General features: G+C 42.0%; 1 protein-coding gene across 4 annotated transcripts in view; it reads right to left on the reverse strand.

Annotated features, from left to right (window-relative positions):
* The window catches only part of CAMK2D (calcium/calmodulin dependent protein kinase II delta), a gene marked incomplete at its 3' end in the record, with an annotated part of 176623 nt that overhangs the window by 24092 nt on the left and 129995 nt on the right, over positions 1–22536 (reverse strand). For 2 of the 4 annotated variants that reach the window (XM_081332589.1, XM_081332590.1), the window contains exons 16-18: positions 7381–7456; positions 3922–4016; positions 944–1172 (exon numbers count right to left, since the gene is read on the reverse strand). In XM_081332589.1, coding sequence (XP_081188715.1) covers positions 944–1172; positions 3922–4016; positions 7381–7456 — 400 coding nt within the window. Of the gene's footprint in view, positions 1–939; positions 1173–3921; positions 4017–7380; positions 7457–22536 lie in introns of those variants that run through there. The other 2 variants (XM_081332592.1, XM_081332591.1) reach the window with 1 other exon arrangement.

Consider the following 22536-nt stretch of genomic DNA (forward strand, 5'->3'; position numbering starts at 1 on the left):
ATTAAAAGCATGTGAACAGAGGTTAAATCCTTCCTGAACATTATTTAGCAAGCCAAGAATGAACATGAAGGTCACTCAACAAAAGACAGAACACTGTACTCTAATCAAGACTACCTAAGCTCGGACACAACATTCTGAAATTGTTGCATAGTTCTGAACCGTTTTTCCCTATTTCTGGTACTTTTTGGCAATACTTATCTGGAGATTTGGTTTGAAGGGTTATGTCATGCTAAATCATTGTTTTAGTCTGAAGCTATGAAACAGATTGAGGTCTCAGATTTTTATTCATTTGTTGACACAATACGTAATAATTTGTGGTTATTTCCACAGCCAAATTAATATCAGAACATTCATCTGTTACAGCCTAGTCAACTCAAATCTGTTCTTGAATCTGTGACTGTTCATTGAAGCAAATTCTAAGAAACAATCTGTCACCTTCCCAAAGCTGATTTGATAAATATAAGAAAGATACAAAGTGGAAATTATTCTTGTGATCTTTTCTGCTTGGCTACATCCAATATGCCCCTAACTCCATTAATTCCCACTGTCTCGGTGTGGTTTATTTTATGCAAAATGGCACTGAATACTTATTCATGCTATGCAAATATACCAGATTTTAGTACAATCTATTTTAATTTTTTTAATGTTGTGAGCTGCTCAGGACAGAGTTCTACTGAAAAATAATATGCAAATCACTGGTGATGTAAATATGGGGCTTTATTTATTTGAGAGTATTTTTATACTGCCCCAATTGATACAGATGCTGGGTGGTGGAAAATAAATCACTTCAAATTCCCAGAGATGATTAGTTTGAGTGGAATTGGTAAAGAGAAACGTGGAATGAGAAAAATACAAAAGATAAAATGGATGAAATGATGCAACAAAGGTCTAAACTTAGTTACGTAGAAAAGTTGCAATGAGGGGACACGAATCCATTACTCACTTGATAGGGACAGTTGGTGATCCTGAACGGTGAAAGTGAACATTTTGCCATTTTCCATCCCGGCGGTGCCAAACCCGTGTCTCTTCTGACTGCATCGTTTTTGGCATTCCACTTCCATCCATATATTGAGTCAGTCGGATATAGGCAATGCAGGCAGCATCATCCCCTACCAGGTGGACATGGGGATTCAGGATAATGGTGTGGACTGGCTTGTTGCTCTTAGACAAAGCTATGGAAGGAAAGACATATTATATCTAAACCCTGCGTGCACAAAACAGTTGCACTCCAGATCATCAGATCCCTCTTAGGATCAAAGAAAAAGAAATTCTGAGCAGCCACCGATAAACTCCTCTAAAATTCTATGGATTGTGTTCACGGAGTAAAAGCACCAATGAATATATCACACAGCAATATATGTTTATTGGCACAGGAGATCTTAATTACATAGTGAGTAGTTAAAAACATGAATTCTTGACCAAATTAGGTGAGGATCAAAATTGGATCTATGACATTTTAAATATTGTCCACCTGTTGCAGCCTAAAACATGCCCTGAACAGGGGTATTTTTGCTGTGAAATATGCCATTACTGCATCAAATCATAAATTATTCTGCTGAAGGAGTCTGCAGTTCCTACCATCTTATTTATTTATGATTTTGTTGTCCTCCTTTAGAGAGATTGGTATATAGACTTAAAACTTAACAAAAAATAAAATAAAATCCAAAGTTATTTTCTAGGACACTTACATACAGCAACTGAGAGCAAATAGGTTTCAACTTTAGAGCTCTAAAATTCCAAACATCTGGTGACTACCATTCCGAAGCTGGGTTCCCCCCCCCCAAACCCTGGAGTTATAGCAGTTGGAAGAAGCAAAGAGAACAATAAAACTAAACTCAGTTTGGTTTTCACTGACAACGCCATAGGTTTTCCATTCTATATACAACTAGACAACTCAAGACCCCTTGGGTCATCCTTTCAGCGATATTCCCGTACCAAATTCCTCAATGTTTCCAACAATGACAAAACCTCTAATAAGTGCTTTTAAGGTATGTTGGTTCAAAAGGTTTTGTTTATGCCACACCATTTTGCCCAAGTAAAGGTTATAACAAAAGAGTTTCGGTAGCATATTGATGGGTTGCTTCCAACATACAGTAAAACATGAAAGTTTTTTTACAACACCTGTATGGAACCATTATTCTAATATTTCAAAGTGTTAAAATTATAATTTATAGTTTATACAAACTCATTTAAGGAACACTGTGTTTTTTCAACTCACATCTTCATTTTACAGTAAAAAGAGCTTGAAATTTTGTGGCAAAATCTTCAAGAGGAATCATGTTCTTCACAATGAAAAGAATGAAAAGCCCTAATAAGATACTAATGCAGCTCTACCAGTTCGAAAACATAACTGCTTAGTTTTAATGCTAAGGAAAAACATGAGTATTTTTGAAAAAAATGTGGTTAGGAATTTCTCCTAAAGTTATTGACTGCTAAAATAGGTCTATACTGGGAAAGTACAGATACAAAACATACAATGTTCAGATTAAATGATTTGGTTTACAAATAGCTTCAGGCTGCTGATAGATAACATCTTGCTTTTCAATTATCAGGGGCAGTAGTATCTTTTTTTAAAAAAATCAAACTAAAATGTAATCGTTGCTAATACTATCTGAACATATTAATTTATAAGAGCTTGTTTGTTCACATTATAATCCATTTTTCTGAGTACAGAACATAGTATAAAGCTTATTGAGTAGCACATGTAGTCATCATCTCCCAAAACTAAATTATTTTTACGCCCACAGCTTTCCTTCAGTCATTTATCTTTCCACTTGTCTTGGTTTCCCTATGTGAAGAACTATGCATTAGATTTGGTCAAATTTCATCTTGTCCTCAGTCCTATCGTTTTCATTTTTCTTTATGTAGAGGAAATCATTCCCTAAAGTAATTATTTATTTGCTCACTTAATTAATTAATTAATTAGCTGCCCTTCTTATCTCAAGGTAATTCTGGGTGGTTTACAATCAGAAAAACAGTCCTTTCTGGTTGTAAACAAAATCAATTTCTACTCAAGCAGCAGTTTTGACACATCCTAAACAACCTTTTGAGAGTAGAAGAACCTCTGAAGACCTATACTTCTGCTCTGAACCCACCCAAACAAAAACATTTATTTTTTCTGGTGATGTCATTCCTTTTCAAGTGATGTTACTTGTGACCCTCCAGTTGGTTGGGGAAACTAACCGTGGCCCTTGATCAAAGAAATGTTGCCTCCCAATATAAGTTAATTCCTTAAATTATCTGAATTTGCTGGCTTTAAAAACGGGTTGGACCAATTCGTGGAAGTCATAAGGATCAATGGGTATTAATGCTGATGGCAATGTGAAGGCCATCTGCTGGGAGATCACTTTTTTGCAGCTTGTTAGCCACTGTGAGAACATAGTGCTAGAATAGATGGAGCAGGGATCTGATCCAGCTGGGAACTGCTTATGTTCCCGTAGATACGATTAGCTATACAGATGCCCATCAATTTACAGCAGTTCATTTAGTGACCGTTCAAAGTTACAATGGCACTGGAAAAAAGTAACTTATGACCGGTTTTCACACTTACGAACGTTGCAGCATCTCCTTGGTCACATGATCAAAGTTAAAATGCTTGACAACTGACCCATATTTATGACAGTGGCAGTGTCCCAGGGACACGTGATCATTTTTTGTGACTTTCTGATGAGCAAAGTCAACAGGGAAACCAGATTCACTTAACAACTGTGTTGCTGACTTAACAATTTCAGTGATTCACTTAACAACTGTGGCAAGAAAGGTCGTAAAATGGGGCAAAACTCACTTAGCAAATGTCTTGCTTAATAATATAAATTTTGGGTTCGATTGTGGTCATACGTCGAGAACTATCTGTATATGAACTTTGTAACAGTAATCTAAAAAGTTTGACTCAAAAGACATAAACATCAGGTAACTGCCTACCATTTTCAAAATAAAACCGGTGGAAATCCATCCCTTCTACAAGATTTCCCAAAGCTTCAGGCTCAAATGAAGTCAGACCAGGATCACAGATTTTCCTACAAAGTAAAGGGAAAAAAAATCTCCTATACACATTATGTGAGAAAAATGAAAAGCCATTATCTACATGCAGGACACCTTACAAAATCTCAGTTCTTTCCTTAAATCCTGAATTTCTTATTTTTTTTAATATTTACATTCAAATATTTGTGAAGCAATACGGTGGTTGGGTAATCAAAAGTAAACGATATTAAATAACAAGTTATTTGTAGATAGCTCAGGTTACATCAACAAGGATTGCCTCTCCGATTCCCTTAGTTATAACATACGGTAGTCAAATTAATCAAATTAATACATTTCTAATTGTGACCTAGTCAATTAAAACAATTTTCAATATATTTTCACTAATACATATCAATATCCTGCTTTTAGGTTTTCCCTAATTGCAATAAAGTAATCTAGGTTAAGGCGATCAAACCGGTCAAGGCGATCAAACCGGTCAGTCCTAGAGGAGATCAACCCTGACTGCTCTTTAGAAGGCCAGATCCTGAAGCTAAAACTCAAATATTTTGGCCACCTAATGAGAAGGAAGGACTCACTGGAGAAGAGCCTAATGCTGGGAAAGATTGAGGGCAATAGAAGAAGGGGACGACAGAGAATGAGGTGGCTGGATGGAGTCACTGAAGCAGTAGGCGTGAGCCTAGATGGACTCCAGAAGATGGTAGAGGACAGGAAGGCCTGGAGGAACATTGTCCATAGGGTCGCGATGGGTCGGACACGACTGCGCAACTAACAACAACAATCTAGGTTAGCCTATGATAAATAGAAGAAAGCTTACTTTTTGGGTAACCCACATTTCCCTATTTCAATAGAGAGTAATTATCCTGTCTACAAAACTTACATTGTTCATTTCAAAACATTCTTATTTTTTACCAGTAACGTCTATTTATCATCTTAACAATTCACCAATTATAGCAAAATATCTTACATTATACCTTTCCAAATTCTGTAATATATATCGATTCTAATAACCAACTTTCCTTTAAAAGTTGAATACAAGATGAGTTTCTGTCTATACCATTACAACTAATATATTCTATATGTCATTCCAGATTCTATAATATAGTTCAGAGTTATATTCTAAAAGCTTAAATTTGTTTTCCTTTACAGATCTAAAACCTAAATGTAAAATCAGTTTATATTTTTTAGAGATTCCCCTTAATTCATTAAAAGATATTTTAGACTCTATCCTTAGGAATCCCAAAAAAGAGACAAATTCATTTTTTTAAATCTAACCCTCGCCTTCCTTTTGTGCCAATCAGGTTTCCCTTTTGGCATCTTTAAATTTTAAAATCTATCTCCCTTTCTTCCTACACCCCTTATTTGAATCCAGGGAGACCATCCATATATCAGTTTTGCAAAGAAAGTGTCCCCTTTGTAGCCATTAAAATTTTGCTTTAATAACTCAGTTTTTGATGTTTGATGTAATATAGTTGTCATTAGATCAGTCTGGTCTTTTTCTTCTTCCAATTCCATCTGGGTTAGGTACAAAGTAGTAGCTGGTATTATGGTTGTCATTTGATTAGCTGAATCCTCAACATAGTGTATTTGAAGGCCTTTAATATCTTCACTCTTAATGTTGCTTTCTTTGGGTGCTGTTACTTTTTGAGTTGTAAGTTTTGTAGTTGATGTTGAAATTTGGACTTCTGTATGTTGCATTTGTTGTTCTTTGAAGTCTCCTATTTTAGTGTTAGTGTCCACTTCTGTTTGCTTTTGGATTGTCAGTTCCTCATTTAAGGTCAGAGTTTGATTTGGTGGCTTTAAGACAGACATGTCAAACTCGCGACGTCACATGACGTCACGCAATGTATCGGAACTTTTCCCCCATTGCCGGCAATGGGGTGGGCGTGGTTTCTTTGTGATGCATCCAGCCCATGGGCCGGCAGTTTGACACCCCTGCTTTAGGATGTCAGATTTATCTTGCAGTTTGGCTTTAATTTACTCTGTCATTGCCAAAATCATGTCCAGTATCAGTTTGTAATTAAGTGGTGGGATGTATTCATCCATTTCGTTGTTTACAGCTAAATCTTCCATGGAGGCTATTTTAATAAGAGTCAATGATTTTCCACCTCCAAAAGAATTGTTTTCAGTGCCAGGTGTTCCCTCACTTATCTTTGAAAGTAATGTCAAGTACAGCTCTGTTATTCAGTCAGCTCTCACAATAAGAAAAAGATTTACTTGCTGTACCAAGTTTCTCCACAAGATGTCATCAAGAGAATATAGAATGCAATGTAAATCCCACCCCATATTAATATAAAACTTTTGTAGCATCTCACCCAGGTCCTCCAGATTGCATCTTAGTGCTAGGTAGTGCTTTTGGCTTTCGGCAAGGAGCGGCTTAATGGTCAGCCATCTTAATGGCCGGTCTCTTCTTCTTCGGGCCAAAGGAGCTGCTCCGGATTCAAGCGGAGGGCTGCCGCCCTTCCGCGATCACAGGGAGGGCCTCCTCATGGTGGTCACTCCTCCAGGGCGACTTCCGACCCTTTTCAGGGTCCTCCAAGGAAGAAAGATCAGACGACAGGGAGCGGACTCTTCCTGAACGTCCGGAAGCACCGGACGTGCCAACCAGAAGCCTCTTAAATCCTGAATTTCTTGTGATCCCCTTGGAGAACCACAGCTTTAAGGCACTAGTTTTGCCTTGAAAAAGAGCTATCCTGGTGCTTTTCCTCCTTTCTTTGACACACACACACACACACACGCACGACACAGTAGGTGAAGCCAGTTCTGAGATTGCTGATAGTGTCCTCAGCTGAGATTGCCTTCAGGAGGCTCTTCCAGCTCCCATTAATGCATGCATTTCTGCAACAGGAAGCACTAAGGATGCTACTAGATGAAAATGTTCCAAGAATGTTCTGTTGCACCTTTGACCCACTTCTCTCTTTTCTCTCTAATTTTTGATGATGTGTGTAAGCTGAGATAAACACTGCACAGATTACATGTCACTGTCTACAGTACATTTTGGAAATATATTAAACATATGAAAATCTTCATGCTGAACACCATCTAACAATCCTGGTTGTGTGGTTTCTTACCAATCTGAGGCAAAAAATATAGGGAAACTTCAAACAGTTAAAAGAAAGAAGAATTTAACTTCTGTTCCCTGAAAGCAGAAAAACCCAATCTCTGTCCACAACTGTGATATAAACTTAAATAATGAGCTGATTTATCATAACCCTCAATACCTGGCTGACCATTAAAATGTCCTTTAGCTCCAATATGAGAAATTCTTTCTTCTTCTCCTCAATATGATCAAGAGAACTGTAGTCACATTCTGTTAAAACAACCAGTTGATGGAAATATACTCTAACATTATACTGATATCCAAGTAAGAGAAAGCAGAATAGGGAGTAGAAAGAAACTTACGTGTAGGCTTCAAAATCCCCATTATTGATAGCCTCTATCAGCTGCTCGGTAACCTTGATGATCTCTTGTTTACGAGCTAGAGACAAGGGAAAAATATGTACAATGACAAGATTAAATATATAATGAAAGTCAATGGAACAAAAGACTGTATGAATAACAGTCACAATCACAGAGTTGTCTCTCTCTGATCAATTGATTGTCATGCATTCAAACAGCTTCTGTGTTCATCCTTTGCTGTTAAAACAGCTACAAGTTGAGTTGTTTCCAATTTTATGTAATATATATTTCTGTGTGGACAAATCGGAGGCAAGAATTGGAAATCTATGGCTTTTTATGCCTTCAGTGAATTTTGCAGCTTCAAAACTATTCAGAAAGGATGTAAAAGGAAGCATGGATATAATAAGAATAATCCTTTGATGAGTTCCGTGCATTTGACAGAATATCTTTCTGATACACATGCAGGTTATTTATTCTTATTCTCCTTGTAATTTCAAAGGTGGGTTGTATGGCATCTTTTGAAAGTGTCCTTAATTTCACATCATATGGACAGATTTAATTGTAGTTTAAACTCGTTCCATGATGTTTGTCTATCGCCAAGACTGAGTGGCTGTGCATATCAGCATCTCGGGTTAACCAGACTATTCCATCTCTAACGATGGGGGGTGAGGTGTTACCCCCCGTTGATAGGGCTCGCAACTTGGGCGTCCTCCTAGATTCACGACTCAATTTTGAAGACCATATAGGAGCCGTGACCAGGGGGCTTTTGCCCAGGTTCGCCTGGTGCGCCAGTTGCGACCCTATCTGGACCGAGATGCCCTACGCACAGTCACTCATGCGCTCGTGACCTCCCGTTTGGAGTACTGCAATGCTCTCTACATGGGGCTGCCCTTGAGGACCACTCGGAGGCTTCAGCTGGTGCAGAATGCGGCCGCGCGAGTTGTGATGGGGGTGTCCCGATACTCTCATGTAACACCTCTACTCCGCGAGCTGCATTGGCTTCCGGTTGCCCTCCGGGTGAGATTCAAGGTGCTGGTGATGACCTATAAAGCCCTACATGGCTTGGGTCCGGGATATCTGAGGGAACACCTGCTGCCGGCATCAGGTTCCCTTCGTCCAGTGCGCTCCCACAGGGAGGGTCTTCTCAGGGTGCCACCGGTAAGAGATTGCCGGCGGACGACACCCAGGGATAGGGCCTTCTCAGTGGGGGCGCCTGCCCTTTGGAACCAGCTGCCAGTGGAGCTGAGGACTGCCCCCGACCTCCGTTCATTCCGTTGGGACCTGAAGACCTGGCTCTTCGAGCTCTCTGGCCCAGGCTGAGGATTAATTTTTTTAACTGGGGTTTTACTTATACAGGGACAAATTTAATTTTTTTTTTAAACTTGTTTTTAACTTTTGTATTTTGGTTTTTAATTACCCTGTAAACCGCCCTGAGTCCTTCAGGAAAGGGCGGTATATAAATGTAATAAATAAAATAAATAAATAAAAATAAATCTATCCATCACATAAAAACACAAAATAGAACAAGACTATTTGAATACTTTGTAGAACCTTAATCTTTACTCTTTTTTATGGGACCCTTTAATTGCAGCAATCATTTGCATTTTTAAATTTAAATATGAATAATGTTAGATCATAATCATTCACATGTAAACTGAGTGCAGGTACATTGGTTATGGCTGCTGATAGCACACAAACAATACCTTCCCCAGAGCAGGAGAAAGTACTATTACTCCCCTTTCCAATTTCTAATAGTGAGTTTTCTTACTCTCAAGTGAAGGTACATTTTCCTCAAGTGTAATCACATACATTCCATTCCTTCTTAGTTTTCAGATCACCTTCTCCCCTCAGTCCTGCAAAACTCTTTCTCATTCAATTTATTGTAAAACAAGAAAAGGAAGACAGAATCAATTTTTTGATCAGGGCACTTAACTCTGTCAAGAAATATGTATGAGATAGGTAGGTAGGTAGGTAGGTAGGTAGGTAGATAGATAGGCTCTAGCATGGAGAACAACAACCAACAGTCTCAGAAAAGGAGGAGTAAAACAATATATATATATATATAAATATATATATATATATATATAAAGGTAAAGGTAAAGGTTCCCCCGCACATGCGTGCTAGTCGTTTCCGACTCTAGGGGCCGGTGCTCATCTCCGTTTCAAAGCCGAAGAGCCAGCGCTTGTCCGAGGACGTCTCCATGGTCATGTGGCCGGCATGACTAGACGCCAAAGGCGCATGGAACGCTGTTACCTTCCCACCGTAGTGGTCCCTATTTTTCTACTTGCATTTTTACGTGCTTTCGAACTGCTAGGTTGGCAGAAGCTGGGACGAGTAACAGGCGCTCACTCTGTTATGCGGCACTCGGGATTTGACCCGCCAAACTGCCGACCTGTGAGCTGCAGAATGGTTTACACAAAACATATGAAATAAAATTGTATGACTCTATAAGATAAACACATTTCCACCCAACAAAATGCACCATTTATTTATTTTTAATATTTCTATCCCGCAGCAATCAAACATTTAATTGCTTTGATATGAACAGAAATAAAACATCCAGTGAGGCTAATACCAATCTAAACAGTTACAATATTCAAAGCAGTAGCTATATTAACCCCACATGTAAATAAAAGGTTACAAAAATGATCAAAAAGAAAATAAATAAACAAGGAACATATCTATGGAGATTCTCAATCATCCGGGTCATGGTTGTCCCAAAGGTGCTTTTTCAAGAGGGAACTGGATGTTCTTGTTTTTCTTTGAAGATGTTTTGCTTCTCATCCAAGAAATTTCTTCAGCTCTGACTGGATGGTGGAGAATGGAAGGGAGCTTCTTGGAGGAGACGCAAAACATCTTCAAAGAAAAACAAAGTACAGTTGCCTCTTGAAAAAGTGTATTTGGGATAAACAAGGAACAGAAAGCATAATATTTGGAGTTTGGACCACCGTACATGTTAAAAGCCAAGGGCCTCACATGGAATGTGTCTCATTCTGCATCAACCTGACCTCTAATCAGACCTTAGAGAAATGTTCTTTCTTAAAGAAAAGTTAAATTATCCATAAAAAATAATTTTGTAGAGGTCTCCCAACTCTTATAGAGCAGGGCTTTTCAACCTTTTCACCCATTGTACCACTTTTAGGATAAGGCAATATCCGAGTACCACCAGTTGCCCAGCAAGGTGTCAAAAACTTGACCCCCCAAAAAAAGGGAAAAAATGATAAAGTACAAGTAGTCCCCAACTTACAACAATTCGCTTAGTAACTATTCGAAGTTACAACGGTACTGAAAAAAGTGCCTTATGACCATTTTTCACACTTATGACTGTTCAAGCATCCCGAGGGTCATGTGATTTACATTCAGATGCTTGGCAATTGATTCATACTTATGACATTCACAGTGTCCCTGGGTCATGTGATCAATGGCCAGGGGGGCGTGGCATGGCCAGCTTATCACTCAGGTTGCCGGGGGCCTGTGGGGGGGATCCGTGGGTCTCTGGTGGAGGGGGTGGGGGCCTTCCTTCACTCCCTCTCTCCCATTGTCCTTTCCTTCCTTTCCTTCCCTCCCTCTTTGTCTCTTCCTCCTTCCCTCCCTCCCTTCCATTGTCTCTCCCTCCCTCATTGTCCTTCCCCTCCTTCCTTCCTTTCCTTCCCACTTTGTCTCTTCCTCCTTCCCTCCATCCCTTCCATTGTCGTTCCCTCCCTCTCATTGTCCTTCCCCTCCTTCCCTCTTTGTCTCTTCCTCCTTCCCTCCATCCCTTCCATTGTCTCTCCCTTCCTCATTGTCCTTCCCCTCCTTCCTTCCTCGTCTCTTCCTCCCTCATTCTTTCCCCTTCCTTCCTTCCCTGTCTCATCCTCCTTCCCTCCATCCTTTTCATTCTTTCTCTCCCTCATTTTCCTTCCCCTCCTTCCTTCCTTCCTTCCTTCTGTCTCTTCCTCCTTCCCTCCTTCCCTTCCATTGTATCTCCCTCCCTCTCATTGTCCTTCCCCTCCTTCCTTCCTTCCTTCCCTTTCTGTTCCTCCTTCCCTCCATCCCTTCCATTGTCTCTCCCTCCCTCATTGTCCTTCCTCTCCTTCCTTCTCTCTTCCTCCTTCCCTCCCTCACTTCCGTTCTCTCCCTCCCTCTCATTGTCCTTCCATCTGGTGTCAACATAGTACCCATAGCAGCAGCAGCATAAAAGTGCTTATAATGTAGGCACTTGTCATGTACACAAATATTTAAATAAAGGCTTTAAGATATGTATATTTAATCATTAATAACTAAGACTCAAAACCAAAGCCAATCTCAAGGCATGAAAGTCTATCAATCCATGGACAATTTTCAAACTTACAAAGTAGCAACTGCAACCCAAATAGATAAATAGAGCTGACCAAGAAGTTAAGCTCTTTTACTCACTCAATATTTAGAAGAATTCTGAATCCAAAACAATTATATTTGCTACTTCCAAGCATGAAATCCAGCAAAGTGAGAACTTTCCTCCATCATCCAAACAGGAAAAAATGTCTTATGAACATTGTGAAAAACAATTAAAATTTGGAAGAAATACAAGGACTTTAAGAATGTAGTGGGTCACACCTGTGCTTCAGAGAGATGAAGGGAAACTTTGAAGGCACACAGTGTGGGTGTTGATGAAAGAGAGAAAGGGAATTGACTTGGAGAACTGAAGGAGAAACAAGTTGTGCATGAAAGCAAAGAAGCAACCTGGAACTAAGGAGAAACTTCCTAGCAGTGGAACAGCTCACCGGCAGAAGTTGTAGGTGTTTCATCATTGGAGGTATTTAAGAGACTGGACAGTCACTTGTCTGAAATGGTATAGGGTCTCCTGCTTGAGCAGGGGGTTGGACTAGAAGACCTCTAAGGTCCCTTCCAGCTCTATTTTGAATAAAATTGATTGAAAGAACTGAAACTGAACATAAACCGTATGGTGGAATGGGGCCTAACAATCACAAGCATTCTAAGATGTATACTAGCTACAACCAATCAGCAATGAACAATTGGTTCTCCCCCCCCCCCCAAAAAAAGCATAACCCAATAAGAACTGATAAGCAACCTCAACCTGCAACAGGACCTACTGAAATATGGGATCTAGAAAGTGAGAAAATGCATGGCCAAGGAATATGATTCTCAGTCTTTAAAGGAGAGAAATAGAGAAAGAACTATGTTGTGGCAATTGAAAAAGTAACGTTTATTGAGTAACGTAAATAATATCCTTGTCACATGTCATATATACTCGAAACTTTCAGGTGTTCATATATACCCCAAAAATAGGGTTTGGTTTATACACAGATAATAGAGAATATTAATTATACATAAGTGTATATAGTATTTTCCCTCAAGCTTTTTAAAAATAATCGCAGAAAGCCCATCGATGGATAAGCTTTCGATTTTTTAGCTAATGTACCCATGAATAAAACAAATGTGAAAATTAAAAATACCAAAATTCAAAGGTGGCCTTATGCATGGGTGGCACATTTTTCATGATACCTTGGTTAAAAAGTCAAGTGTTGGATTGTCCAGGGATGGGCTTATATGCAAGTATAGATTGTATTAAGTACAAATAGATTAGAGATATGGGATCACAGTAGTGGAAAACGTCTGGTCCATGTACTTTTGTCCAACAGCAACAGCAAGACTAGATGCCTTGACTTTGGGGAAGTCAAAAAACTGAAAATTTATACTTCCTCAAATTCTATAATACTATAAAATTGCTAGCTGGCAGTGCAGAGACAATTTCTTTTATCACTGTCTTTAAATTAGTGACACTATGAGTGAGAACACACAGCATGTGAATTTATGGGGCGGGTTACTTCTGGGATCAGTATTTTTAATACTGACTATAATTTTTTAAAAATTCTTTTTTATAACACATCATGTCTTAGACTCTAACACATAGGGAAAGACGTGTTCGAAAACAAAAAAACGAGAACGTGCTCCTGATTAAATGAATTCAAGTCAAGGAGTGAGCTTCATTAAAATGGGAGGCTCTGCATCGCACCACTTCTCTCTTTCTTTTCTGCTATTTCCCTCCATTGTACCAGCAAAGAAATCCTTATCTGAGAAAAAGACCGTGGAAAATAATAAGATGGGAAAGGATGTCCCGTGAGTTATCCATTTCTAGAAATTTTGGGGCTTGCAGCTTACAGCCAATGGAAAAAGACACATCAAGAAGGATTTGAAGTCATAGAGAGCCTCCAACTATTCCTCTTCTTTCATTCTCAGTACAAGGCTTTCCTTTTGGGGGAGAAAAAGGAAATCAAGGAGTTAATGGGAAGGTTAAAAAAATAATTAAGATTTAAAACAGATATTGAAACCTAATTCTGAGGTCTACCCAATGTATCCTCTGTCATAAAAGCTCCCTGAGTGACTCTGCATCTCTTAGGCAGAACCACTTCGCAGGGTTAGTTTCTGTGTGGAGCACAAAGGGAGAGATTGTATGTAGGTTACCTTGAGCTCTTGGAGGACAAATAGGATATAAATCTAATAAACAAATAATCCTACATTTGAAGTCATCGCAATATTTTTTTGCCTATACGTGGGAAATGAGGCACATCTCAATTATTTCCGGATAAGCAAGGCACAGACCTGATTTCCTGAGGGAGGTTTCATTCTCCTTTTGTGTCCAAAGTTTGGTTATAGATGCTGCGTAGAGCATCCTCATTAGCCCCATCCATTTCACACGTTTTCGGAATCAACAATATCATCTAGAAAAGAAAAGGGCTGCAACATATCTATCTAGTAAGAAGTCACATACTAATGTTTTCTATATACTTTAGGAACAAGATGCTTTTGGTTCTCAAATCTAGTGAATGCTTGTAATCCCTTACTTGAACGCACTATCTCTCATTTAAAATGCTTAACATTTTCCTGCCCACTGATATTTCTGAAGTTTGTAGCAGCAATTAACATTCAATACAGAACTCTATTATGTTTCATAATAAGGAACTAATGTGGTATTCCCACCTATTTACGAAGATTTGTTTTAGTTCTGGGATTCAAGCTTTACTGTTTTTAGACACAGGGCCACCTTTATCAAATGAACTAAAAATTATGGGTGAAAATCAAGTCAGGGTGCAGAGAACTTCCAGGCAGCCACTTAAATGGTCCCACTCATCGATTTCATAATATTCCTATTTAAGCAAAGTATCTGCAGTCATATTATTAATATTTAGCATTTACTCTGGTTTACATCAGCCTGTTCCCCTTCATGGATTACTGCCTTGTCGTGGCGAAGGGGCTTGCGTAATTCAATAAAGCTATGAGCTATGCCGTGCAGGGCCACCCAAGACGGACAGGTCATAGCTGAGAGTTCTGACAAAACGTGATCCACTGGAGAAGGAAATGGCAACCAACTCCAGTATCTTTGCCATGAAAACCCTATGGACAGTACCAAAAGGCAAAACGATATGACGCTGGAAGATGAGCCCCTCAGGTCGGAAGGCGTCCAATATGCTACTGGGGAAGAGCAGAGGGCTAGTACTAGTAGCGCCAGAAAGAATGAAGCGACTGGGCCAAAGCCGAAAGGACGCTCAGCTGTGGATATGTCTGGTGGTGAAAGGAAAGTCCGATGCTGTAAAGATTTTTTCTCCATAGGAACCTGGAATGTAAGATCCATGAATCAAGGAAAGCTGGACGTGGTCAAACAAGAGATGACAAGACTGAACATCGACATCTTAGGTATCAGCGAACTAAAATGGACAGGAATGGGTGAATTTAATTCAGATGACCATCAGGTATACTACTGCGGGCAAGAATCCCTCAGAAGAAATGGAGTAGCCTTCATAGTCAATAAAAGAGTAGGAAAATCAATACTGGGATACAATCCTCAAAATGACAGAATGATCTCAGTTCGAATCCAAGACAAACCATTCAATATCACAGTAGTCCAAGTCTATGCCCCAACCACCAGTGCTGAAGAGGATGAAATTGACCGGTTCTATGAAGCCCTACAGCACCTTATAGAAGTAACACCAAAAAATGATGTCCTTATCATCATGGGGGATTGGAATGCTAAAGTAGGAAGCCAAAAGATAACTGGAATAACAGGCAAGTTTGGCCTTGGAGTACAAAATGAAGCAGGGCACAGGCTGATAGAATTTTGTCAAGAGAATACGATGGTCATAGCAAACACTCTTTTCCAACAACCCAAGAGACGGCTCTACACATGGACATCACCAGACGGTCAACACAGAAATCAGATTGACTATATGCTCTGCAGCCAAAGATGGAGAAGCTCTATACAGTCGGTAAAAACAAGACCAGGAGCTGACTGTGGCTCAGACCATGAGCTTCTCCTTGCAAAGTTTAGGCTTAAACTGAAGAAAGTAGGGAAAAGCACTAGGCCAGTCAGGTATGCATTAAATCATATCCCTGTTGAATATACAGTAGAGGTGACAAATAGATTTAAGGAATTAGATCTGATAGACAGAGTGCCTGAAGAACTATGGACAGAGGTTCGCGACATTGTACAACAGGTAGCAACCAAAACTATCCCAAAGAAAAAGAAATGCAAGAAAGCAAAATGGCTGTCTGAGGAAGCTTTGCAAATAGCTGAGGAAAGGAGGGAAGCGAAAGGCAAGGGAGAAAAACATAGATATGCCCAATTGAATGCAGAATTCCAGAGAATAGCTAGAAGAGATAAGAATGCCTTCTTAAATGAACAGTGCAAAGAAATAGAAGAAAACAATAGAATAGGGAGGACCAGAGATCTTTTCAAGAAAATTGGAGAGATGAAGGGAACGTTTAATGCAAAAATGGGCATGATAAAGGACCAAAATGGCAGGGACCTAACAGAGGCAGAAGAGATTAAGAAGAGGTGGCAAAATTACACAGAAGAACTATACAAGAATGAGCTTAACGTCCCAGATAATCACAATGAGGTGGTCACTGACCTCGAGCCAGACATCCTAGAATGTGAGGTGAAGTGGGCCTTAGAAAAGCTGAGCAACAACAAAGCTAGTGGAGGTGACAGTATTCCAGCTGAGCTATTCAAAATCTTAAAAGACAGTGCAGTAAAAGTGCTACACTCAATTTGCCAGCAAATTTGGAAAACTCAACAGTGGCCACAGGATTGGAAAAGATCAGTTTACATTCCAATTCCAAAGAAAGGCAGTGCCAAAGAATGTTCAAACTATCGCACCATTGCACTCATTTCTCATGCTAGTAAAGTCATGCTTAAAATCCTACAAGCTAGACTTCAGCAGTATGTGGATCGAGAACTACCAGAAGTACAGGCAGGATTTCGAAGAGGCAGAGGAACTAGAGATCAAATTGCCAACATACGCTGGATCATGGAGAAAGCTAGGGAGTTCCAGAAAAACATCTACTTCTGCTTCATTGACTATGCTAAAGCCTTTGATTGTGTGGATCATAACAAACTGTGGCAAGTTCTTAAAGAGATGGGAGTACCAGACCATCTTATTTGTCTCTTGAGAAACCTATATGCGGGTCAAGAAGCAACAGTGAGAACTGGACACGGAACCACTGATTGGTTCAAAATTGGGAAAGGAGTCCGGCAAGGCTGTATACTGTCGCCCTGCCTATTTAACTTATATGCAGAGCACATCATGAGAAAGGCAGGGCTAGATGAATCAAAAGTTGGAATTAAGATTGCCGGAAGAAATATCAACAACCTAAGATACGCAGATGATACCACTCTAATGGCAGAAAGTGAAGAAGAACTAAAGAGCCTCTTGTTGCGGGTGAAGAAGGAGAGTGCAAAACTTGGGTTGAAACTTAACATTAAGAAAACCAAGATCATGGCAACTGGCCCTCTCAATTCCTGGCAAATAGATGGGGAAGAAATGGAGGTAGTGACAGATTTTGTTTTCCTGGGCTCCAAGATCACTGCAGATGGGGACTGTAGCCAAGAAATTAAAAGACGCTTGCTCCTGGGGAGGAAAGCCATGGCAAACCTAGACAGCACACTAAAAAGCAGAGACATCACCCTGTCAACAAAAGTGCGTATAGTCAAGGCTATGGTCTTCCCAGTTGCAATGTATGGCAGTGAAAGTTGGACCATAAGAAAGGCTGAGCGCCAAAGAATTGAGGCCTTTGAACTATGGTGCTGGAGAAGACTCCTGCGAGTCCCTTGGACTGCAAGGCGATCAAACCGGTCAGTCCTAGAGGAGATCAATCCTGACTGCTCTTTAGAAGGCCAGATCCTGAAGCTAAAACTCAAATACTTTGGCCACCTAATGAGAAGGAAGGACTCACTGGAGAAGAGCCTAATGCTGGGAAAGATCGAGGGCAATAGAAGAAGGGGACGACAGAGAATGAGGTGGCTGGATGGAGTCACTGAAACAGTAGGCGTGAGCTTAGATGGACTCCAGAAGATGGTAGAAGACAGGAAGGCCTGGAGGAATGTTGTCCATAGGGTCGCGATGGGTCGGACACGACTTCGCAGCTAACAACAACAACAACATCAGCCTGTTAGAACATGGCTCCCCAACCTCCGGGCTGTGTCTCACTACCGAGCCATGGTCTATTCAGAACTGGGCTGTACGAGAGGTGGGCCGGTGCACATACACAGCTCTATTCATGTGAGCGGCGCCCCAAAGGCTTATCTTCTCTCTTGCATGAGTGGAGCTGCACGTGCACACTGGCTCACTGCTCACATAGCCTGGTTCTCCTCTCTCCCCCAGCGGGGCCATCAAGTTGCCTGCTTCCAATGCTCCAAAAACAGAGCTGTGACTGGCCCCCGCTGCCCTGGCCCCAGCCAGGTCAGTGGCCCCCAAGGTGCAAACATCAGAGGTGGTGAGTGCGCGGGGGCTGACAGCATCTGTCAGCAGGGGCTGCGTACCCCATTGTGAATATCAGGCTGGCCCTCCAGCAACAGCGCTGCGGCGGCACCTGTAGCATGTGGAGTCGGGGTTGGTAGCACGTGATGCAGACTCCCAGACACGCATAATCCATCCCATCTCTTTTTGTTGGAGAGCAGGTTGCCACTAGTGATATCCTCAATCCCTCGTGGGTCTTGCCCATAGTCTGTGGGTGGTGTGCATTCCCCTCACGAACCTTGGTACCCGCCGCAAACACGGCCACCAACCTCTCATGCAGGTCCATTAGGCTGCTGCCCAGAGCTGCAGGCCCTCCCAGCATGAAGGAGGTGAAGCGGTTGGCTAGGAAGTCCTGAGTAGAAGTGGAAGAGCACGCCCAGGACCAGCAGGCAAAAGGCCACCCTGAGTGGTGAAAGCTGGATCCCCATTGGCACCAGGACCACCCAGGGCCAGCAGAGATGGGGGGAGGCATGCAATCCTAGCTGGGACTGGGGGACCACGGCGCTGATGGGGATCCAGATTTCCCCGCTCAGGGTGGTCTTTTGGTTGCTGGGCATGCTCTAGCACCACTACTCAGGGCTTCCTAGCTGGCTGCTTTGTCTCCTTTGTGCTGGGCGGGCCTGCTGCTCTGGGCAGCGGCAGCAGCCTAGTGGACCTACGCGAGCTGCTGGCGGTAGTGCCCCGAGGCGGGCCCAAGGTGCATCGGGTGCATGAGGGGAACAGGCTCCACAAGCAGGCCAAGAGCAAGATATGTGAGGGGGCCAAGGAAATGATCAGCAGTGACCTGCTCTCCAACCGCAAGCAAAAACAGATGGGATGGAGTAGGCATGTCCGGCAGTCTGCATCACATGCCTCCCCCTCCTCTACTCCACCTGCTGCTGGAGGGCTGACCCAGTATTCACAGCAGGCTGCAGAGCCCCAGAGTGTGCTGGTCGAGGGGCCGGCAAGCTCTGGTTGCTGACGGACACCATTGGTCCCGATGCGCTCGCTGGGCTCTGTGTGCGGGGGCCGATGGTGTCAGACAACAACTGCCCTGGCCCCTGCCTTGCCTCACCACATAGGATAATCCTCCTGCCCACTGCCCCACCTACCAGAGATCCCCTGGATCTCCCCCAAGCTGCTGTGCCCCCACAGGTGTCCTCCCCCATGAGTAATGTCAAGGTGGCCACACCAACCACATCAGCTGTGACCACCGCAGCTATGCCCACCCAGTGGGCCACGCCCCCCCCAAGGGCACAACAATGCTGATGTGGCCCTCAATGAAATAGAGTTTGACACCCTTGATCTAAAGTCATCATGACTCTAAAATTTGAACAAAAATATGTCATGCCAAGAGTACCATAGGTCTGCAAAGAAGAAAGATAACATAATCCATTCCCTCAAGAATATATTTCTATAATTTTAAATTACATATACTTCATTCTATAAGCACTTTTGGCTTTTGGCAGCACATTACTCTCTACTGCAGTTGTATGTGAATTAAACATTATTATTATTATTATTTATTATATTTTTATACCGCCCTTCTCCCGAAGGACTCAGGGCGGTGTACAGGGCAATAAATACAAAACAGGGTACAAAAGTTAAAAGCGATTAAATAAATGCCCAAGGTTAAAACAATAATTAAAATGTATTTAAAACCCCAACCCTAACCCATCAGACCAGGTCAGACTGCTCAAAGATACGTTTTTAGATCGCGCTGGAAGGAGCGAAGGTCGGGGGCCGTCCGGAGCTCAACCGGAAAGCGGTTCCATAGGTCTGGCGCGCCCACAGAGAACGCTCTCCCCCTGGGGGCCACCAATCGACATTCTTTGATCAGAGGCACCCTGAGGAGGCCCTCTCTGTGGGAGCGCACTGGACGGAGGGAAGTTGACGCCGGCCGCAGGTGTTGCCGTAGGTAATCTGGACCCATGCCATGTAGGGCTTTGTAAGTCATTACTAACACCTTGAATCTCACCCGGAGGGCAACCGGCAGCCAATGCAGCTCGCGGAGCAAAGGTGTAGCATGGGAGTATCGGGAAACCCCCAGCACAACTCGCGCGGCTGCATTCTGCACCAGTTGGAGCCTCCGAGTGGACTTCAAGGGCAGCCCCATGTAGAGAGCATTACAGTAGTCTAGACGAGAAGTCACGAGCGCATGAGTGACTGTACACAAGGCATCCCGGTCTAGATAGGGTCGCAACTGGCGCACCAGGCGAACCTGGGCAAAGGCCCCCCTAGTCACAGCTCTGATATGCTCTTCTAAAGAGAGCTGTGAATCTAGAAGGACCCCCAAGTTGCGCGCCCTATCTACGGGGGGTAATAGCTCACCCCCCCATGGCCAAAGATGGGATAATCGGAATTTCCCGGGATGCCGGCACGAACAGCCACTCAGTCTTGTCAGGGTTGAGTCGAAGCCTGTTCCTCCCCATCCAGACCCGGACCGCCTCCAGGCAGCGGGACATCACGTCAAGGGCATCACTGGGGTCGAAACATGACCTTCCTTTCATTCTATGCTTGTAAAAATACCTATCCTGATTCAGATACCATAAAGGACAGTTCAGTTAATCTGTCTATCAAAGAAAATAATGTATGATCAATTATATGGATATTTTTTTAAAAATTTCAGGAATGGAAACTGATATGTAAAGTAGTCTAACAGTAACAAAGAAAAGTCTATTGCTATATATGCGGCTTTCAGATGAAAGATGGGAAAATATGCAACAAACAAATGAATAAATATCTGATTATTCCTACCCACAAAGTTCCTTAACTACACAACAATATGAATAGCAAATGCTTGGGTTTTGTTGAAAACAAATAGCAGGCTGCGAATGATAGAAACAAATACATCATCCCAAGCTATTCAGAGACCAGATGGTCTTCTCTTCCATTCATTCACTTTTCCTTATTCCTTACTATGGTTTTCAAGAACAGATTTTTTAGGCACAGCTACCTCAAACTTGAGATATCACTACATACAGCACATGAAATACCAAGTAGGATGCTTAAAACAAAACATGAATGGTTGGGAAATATATATGATTGAAAACTGACTTACAATTTCTACCTAATGGCCTGATAACCCAAATATTCCTTTTCTGGAAGTTCAAGTGAATGTAAGCATGATACAGTATGGGGTTGTTCCAATTCATTCAATGGGATTTATCAAGGAGAATGTCTCTTGAACAGTAGCAGCTTAGATTTAGTAGACTGAGGAAGAGAAGACAAAATGATATATCCAAGAATATTAGCAAAATTCTTTAACTGTCTTCTCATTAACTATTTACTGATATGTGTCCATATATAATACATTAGAAAAAATGTTTCCTGATGTATTCTCAATATAATACAATTAAAAATCAACTAACTTTGCAGAGAAAAAATAATTCTTTAGTTTTTTTTCTTTCATATACTGCAGTGATAGCGAATCTTTTAGAGACCGAGTGCCCCAAAACCACCCTGCCACCGCCCCATCACCCCACCCTGCCACCACTCTGCCCCACCCCTTCCCCACCCCCCTCCACCCGCTGGACCAGCCACCACCTCCACGGCCCGCCACAGATCTACCAAGGGGCCCAGCAGCCCCAGCAGTGCCATGGCAACCACGCCCTCTGCCCGCACCTTGCAGCATCATCTGCGCGTGACGGGGCATGAGGGCGGAGTCTCATCTCAACTACCTGGCTGCCATGTCCTTGGCTGTGCTGCTCTGCACAGGCCACGCCCGGGGGTGATTCTCCTCTGGGGGGGCAGCTGGTAAGGAGGGGTCCATGGGGGAGGCGGGGCTGGGGCGATGGCACGGGTGCCCACAGATAGGGCTCTGAGTACCGCCTCTGCCATAGGCTTGCCACCACTGATTTATTGTATTAGTCCCTGTTCATTATGAAATCATGGAAATAAGAAAATATATTCATCCACAACAACAGAGAAGGACTAAGCCTTCAAATTTTAGTAAGTACCTATTTTCATTCCACCTTAAGCTATTTTTAAATGACTTATCTCTTAATTTCAACTGGGAATGGATTAGTAGTTACATGTACTATATCTCTCAACTTGCACAAAGGAGAGGAAGGAGTGGACTGAGAAGGCTCACATTCAAGCAAGATATCCTGTGAATCTGTCAGATCCTTAAATCTTGCCACTGAATTGATGGAAAGAAACACAACAGTTGAATAAAGATGAAACTATAGAGTATAAGGAGAAGCGTCAGGAGACATTGATATAGGAATAGCTAGTAAGACAATAAAAACATGATCAGTAAAATGAAACAGTAAGGGGAGAGGTCAGATGCAAGCAACCAGAACAACTCTGAATAGAATAAAACTATCCTTTCTTGTTGAACACCTATTTACAAGAGTCTTACCAAACTGACTGCCCTCCCTTAGGAAAAAGAAGATATACAGA

Source organism: Vipera berus (assembly GCF_964194415.1).
Source record: "Vipera berus genome assembly, chromosome: 7".
In the NCBI taxonomy this organism is placed as follows: domain Eukaryota; kingdom Metazoa; phylum Chordata; class Lepidosauria; order Squamata; family Viperidae; genus Vipera; species Vipera berus.